This window comes from Sinocyclocheilus rhinocerous, unplaced genomic scaffold (genome assembly GCF_001515625.1).
Source record: "Sinocyclocheilus rhinocerous isolate Xijiao unplaced genomic scaffold, SAMN03320098_v1.1 scaffold2524, whole genome shotgun sequence".
In the NCBI taxonomy this organism is placed as follows: Eukaryota; Metazoa; Chordata; class Actinopteri; order Cypriniformes; family Cyprinidae; genus Sinocyclocheilus; species Sinocyclocheilus rhinocerous.
This window is the reverse complement of record NW_015652313.1, coordinates 83,089-89,085: the sequence shown is the minus strand read 5'-3', so window position 1 is coordinate 89,085 and position 5,997 is coordinate 83,089. Positions and strand designations below refer to the sequence as shown.

The 5,997-nt window shown below is 35.9% G+C and overlaps 1 protein-coding gene across 4 annotated transcripts in view; it reads right to left on the bottom strand.

Annotated features, from left to right (window-relative positions):
• Nucleotides 1-5,997, bottom strand: part of LOC107714794 (pleckstrin homology domain-containing family G member 3-like) — a 100,299-nt gene that overhangs the window by 42,928 nt on the left and 51,374 nt on the right. For all 4 annotated transcript variants that reach the window (XM_016520764.1, XM_016520766.1, XM_016520765.1 and 1 more), the window contains exon 4: nt 3,117-3,217. In XM_016520764.1, coding sequence (XP_016376250.1) covers nt 3,117-3,217 — 101 coding nt within the window. The remainder of the gene's footprint in view (nt 1-3,116; nt 3,218-5,997) is intronic.

Sequence of the window (5,997 nt, the reverse complement as noted above, 5' to 3'; positions counted from 1 at the left end):
CACTTTAGTTAAAAGGTGGTGCTGTAGAGTGCCTCCTCCACGCCCATTTCTGAGCTTTTGCCAGTGATGTGTGTCGAGTTTCATGTAATTCTAAGCATGTTAAGTGCCTCAAAAGAAAAAAACTATTAAAGTTCGACATGTATCAATAATCCCTTTACAGTTTCTCATCTGCTATGTTTTGACAATATTCTGATGACGTTTGAAGCAAATCGGGTAAAAATAAGAGGGTGATTTCAAAAGTATTTTGAAAATGACACTTCCTGCTGTCAGTTGGTGGCGCTGTAATTGTTAGTCATAATAGCCACATCTATGTGATCAGCCTCATACAATGAACAAACTGCTGAAGTTTGATCAAAATCAGACAATGTATGTGGAAGTTCTAATACACTTCCTGTTTCTCATTTTTCATCATCAATTTTTTCTCCGGATGAAAAACCTAGGAGGAGTATTAAAAAGTTTGATGCATGAGCTTTTCAGAAAACCCTAAATAGCTGACTTCCTGTTGTGCGGAGCCTATGACATGCATTGAGAAAGTTGTCTGGCTCAGTGAGATCTATATGTGTCACGAGTTTCATATGTATACGTGCAAGTATGCATGAGATATGCATCAAGATACGCTGTAGAGCCCCTGTAATCCTGTGGCGCCCAGGTCCGTCCTAATGACCACAGATTCCAACGTGTGTGCCAATTTTCAAGAGATTTTGAGCATATTAAGGGCCCCAAAAACCCCTGGATAGTAAAAAAAAAAAAAAAAAAAAAGAAAAAAAAAAAGGAAAACGGACGAGTCCTTATACGAAAACTCAAGATCTTCACAATTTAGCATTGCAAAGGCCTTATGATTACACTCACCAAATTTGAAGATGATTTGATTAAAACTCTAGGAGGAGTTCGTTAAAATATGAGGCCTGAAAATGGCAAAAACTGCACAAAAACCATAGAGGAAATTCAAAATGACTGACTTCCTGTTGCGTTTAGGATTTGGCTCCAAGAGACTTTTTTGTAGGTATTATAACATTACATACATGTACCAAATTTCGTACACATGTGAAATATAGCAGGAGGGGCGCTTCGTTGAAATTTTATAGGTAGCGCTATCGAGCCATTTTGCCACGCCCAATTCTAAAACCCATATCAGATTTAAATTTTTTCCAGTTCTGATGCGTGTACAAAGTTTGTGAGTTTTAGCATTGTTTATGCCCTCAAAAATGCGATTAATTTTGGAGAAGAAGGAGAATAAACAGAGCAATTCCAAGAGGGTCCTCGCACTGTAGTGCTCGGGCCCTAATAACAATAATAGGGATGAAACGATTACCAGTTTGACGATAAATCATGATAAAATTCCCAACAGTTAGTATTACCGTTTCATATTTTATTTATAATTAAAACCATATTCAATTACCGCGATTTGAACAACTCAGGATATATAAATACCTATATAAATGTCCAGCATAAAGCAAACTTTTAAGTAACAGTATCACATGCGCACAGCACGCAGAGTAGTTTTGTTTTGTGTGAAAACATGGCAGAAAGCTGGGAGGTTTTAAAAGAGTGCTAAGGGAATTATACATATGAATATATGAATTAATTAATTATATGAATGTACCTCTGAAGGTTCTAACTGTCTTCAGAAAAGTGTAATGAAAGTGAAAGTGAAGTGACGTGTGGCCAAGTATGGTGACCCATACTTGGAATTTGTGCTCTGCATTTAACCCATCCAAGTGCACACACACAGGACAGTAGTGAACACACACACACACACCGTGAACACACACGGTGGGCAGTGGGCAGCCATATTGCTGTGGCGCCCGGGGAACAGTTGAGGGTTCGGTGCCTTGCTCAAGGGTCTTACATCAGTCTGACCCCGGTTTTGAGGGTGGAAGAGAGCGCTGGTTATTCTGCGGGTTCGCAGACTTGAACCCGCAACCTTTGGGTTACAATTCCAACTCTCTAACCATTAGGCCACGACTGCCCCCACCTAATACCTAATAAAGAAGTGTTCTTATCGCAATGCTTTGTCCACGGAGGTTACGGGAAACAGCTCTAATTCAGCTGTTCCATAAGCACCACCTAATGTCAGAGAGTGGATTTACAGAGAGTTATATTTACATTCAGCCTGTGTGCAGTTTTTGTCTGGCCAAAAAATTGACCAAATTTACATGCCCGGCTGTAAATTTTAACCAGTTGATGAAAAACAAGCTTATGTGGATTCAAATGTATTAACATTTATTAATCAATTATCATTTTGACAACCCTTTTCTTTATTTAAAGGCTGAAATGTGTGGTTTACCATTTTATGAAACTTTTTCAAAGCTTTATTTGAATAAACAAATATTATATAATAATAAACAAAGCACCATCTGTGCTCGGACCCTAATAATAATCCTTTGGGGAACAATAAGGCCCTGCGCCCCTTGTGGCTTGAGCCCTAATAAGAATAATCCTAAGGAAAACAATGGGGCTCTTCGCCCCCTAGTGGCTTGGGCCCTAAAAAAAGAAAAATTGAAAAAATGTATTTATAAGTGAAATCACAATTTGTTTCCCCAGACTTTTCAACTCTTACCAAGACCTGTTTTTGTAATGATTCAAATAAAAACAGTAAAACCTCACAAAATGCTGTATTTTTCAATTTTTCACTGTTACTGTGAAAAATTGCTTTTACTGTGATACAAGATTTCTGTCATTCCACCCACCCAGATTAGGGAGTTGATGAGTCCATCTTTTAGTAGACCAAAGACATAAACATCTTGTGTGGACTTCATTCATCAATAAATACATGTCATGAACAGCTAGTCATCATTCTTTTCATATCCTGTCATTTACTTTTATTTATTGCATTTGGGTGACAACTGAAAAAACAGTAAAAAGAATGTTTTCATCCTCTGGTGTGGGCTCTAATAAAATTATCATTATAGCTATCATTATTGGTGTAAACGGGCCTTTAGTCACCATTGTTATTAAATAAGAAATTAAAATAACATCATAATGTCTTAAAATTTAGATTCTTCTTTGTATAAAAAACCTATGCATTCGTGTCTGTACATACATCAATAAATAACTGGTGTTGGTTTCGGTTTCGTTGGGCTGTAAAAACAAGCTAATAATTAATGATTTCTTACCTGTTAAACTCATAGATGTCCTCAATGTTTCCAAACAGAGCACACACCTGTTCTGGCTTTATGGGAAGATCTCCTGAGTCTATAATGTGAGCAAGGTAGTCCTGCAAAGAGAAAGTCAGATTATCACAAAAGATGCACTATATTGTATTGGTAATATCAATGAGCTATATTGGTAAGCATATCAATGAGCATCAGCCAATATTTTCTTTTTTAACATAGGTACTGACTGAAATTATGTCTTTTAAACTGAAACAGCACAAAAGTACCAAATCAAAATCCATATTTTGTAAATATTTTTATATATTTATTCTATTGTGTATCATTTTGATGCCTGATTTCAAATGTACAACTACATAAAAATTACAATATAAGATATACATTTCATTTAAGCTCTAACATAAAAACAAACAGTCAATATAGGTTTATAATAGAGAAATAGAAAGTGGCTCATATACAAGTTTTATAGATCAATCGGCACAAGAGATTGTCATCCACAAAAAAATAATAACTATTGTATTTCAAATCTGCAGATAGAGAGAGACAGAGAGAAAGATAGAGGGAGAGAGAGCAGAGCCCCAAGAAAAGGGCCCCAGCCAAGAAAAAAGACAGCAAAGAAAAGAGAAAGAGCAACAGTTACAATCCTCTTTTATCCCTTCCTTGACCATGTGACTAAAAACCAAATCTGAGACATTCAAACTGACCAATCAGCAGATTACAGCTTCACCCAGGGTGCAAACGGTGTGACAATTAGCAGACCCCCTTAATGTATACACACGTTGGCCTACAGACCTTGATCACAATCAGCACCTCTTGTGTCTTCAGGAATATCAAATGGCCCTTTTGTTTCTGAAGATAGGTTTGGGACAGGAAAGCAGAAGTCTCTGATCATTTTTGACCCTACACAGATACTGTCAAATTTCAAATTCAAAAGGAAAGACAAGTTTGACTCAATGCTACCAACTGCATGAAGCAAGTGAAACCTCACAAGCTTCACATAGCCTACGGTAAACTACAGTTCAAAGGCCTTAAAAGAAAGCTATGCTGCACAGGCACTGCATTGTACTGTATTGTTGTGAAACACCTATGCAATGTACACAAATAACAGCAAGTAACAATGCATTATGTATGTAGTCTTCAGTCTTCAGCTTCAGTGATTATAATGTTATGGTGCATTGTAATATTGATGCTTTGCTCAATTTCTGTGCATAACTCATTCATATTTTGAACAGTTTTGTTTTCAATGCTTCTAAATTTTGCAATGTTAGGTTCAACATTTAGTTTTTATTTACTGATGTACAAAACAGCAAATGGGTTGTAGTCTACAAAAAGAATGCAGAATGCTGTTGCCACATCAAATAAGTATTTTAACATAAATTAAATTAATCAAAATTAATACAGCAATTACTATTACAATATCAACAGAAATGATCAACAGATATGATTTTTGACATGTGCAAATTAAATCCAACAATTCAAATGTGGATAGACTATTCGGGACTGTGTGATCTCTGGGCTGTATTATGTATTCATCCATTCATTTTCTCAAATAAATTACAATGATCTGATAATGTCTCTCAAAGTGAACAGTCTTTTGAATAAATAATAAAATTGTGATGCATGTTTTTCTGGTTCTTTTAAATGGAAGTTTAAAAAGTAATAGGTTTTTTTTTTACACCTCATGACTGTAATCTCACTTCAAGCTGTGTGACATTGTGTTGTACTTGGGGGACTCAATAGGCACAATCCAATTGTCAAACCTGATATCCCAGGGCATAGGATGTCTGACTGCTAACAAGTCATAATATGCAGTTCCTACATTTCAGAAGCATTCAATATATAATGAAAAACACGTATTCTAGTGTTAATTCAGTGGCAAGGGAATGAAACACGTATGAGCCATGATATGACCAAGCTAATGGGTTTAACTATACACCCACCTTGATTCCAGTGCACTGAACTGACCTCCTAATGGAATAATTAGCTTTAAGTTGAGATGTACCAGATGTATCAGCAGAGCTTTATTTCTGTATTGTGTAGCGTGGGGACTTGGTTCTATCCATCAGTTGCTGATTGGATAGAGGTGGATCTAAATGCAAAATTGCAGCTGACTGTAAGAAAGGGACCGTGGTTTAAGCCGACTAAATGATTAGGGAAATCTGGTGTATGTCACCAGAGAGAAGTCTGTTGTTTCACCAGAAGATCAAGTTATGGTATTTTTAGTGCTGTCAATCTATTAAAAAATAAACTAATTAATCACACATTTTTTCTGAAATTAATCGTGATTAATAGCAATTAATCCCACCTAGCATTAAATTTTTTAAAAATAATTTTATATTGCAATAATTTCACATTCAATCTTTAAATTAATGTAGAAACAACATAAAGACAGTATATTTTTTAATATTTGTTTAGTGGCATCTTTTTTTATGTCTGAAGGTGAGTATCACTAATATCAATACTACTGATGACCCTAGGAAATATTTTTTTTTTCCTAATATTTAACCATTTAACATTGCAGTAGCTATAATTGAGAGCTATCAATTTTAACATTTATATGTAGGGGTGGAACGGTACATGCAGTGTTGGGGAAAGTTACTTTTAAAAGTAATGCATTACAATATTGCGTTACTCCATAAAAAAGTAACTAATTACGTTACTTAGTTACTTTTTATGGAAAGTAATGCGTTACTTTACTAGTTACTTGAAAAAAGTAATCTGATTACATAACTAGCGTTACTTGTAATGTGTTACCCCCAACACTGGATACATGTATTCGTACTGAACCGTCACGGTATGGACATCTCGGTTCGGCGCATGAGGCCTTACAACGAATACAGGCAATTCACCCCAATCCAGAAGGGGGCGCCCGCAGCAATGCAAC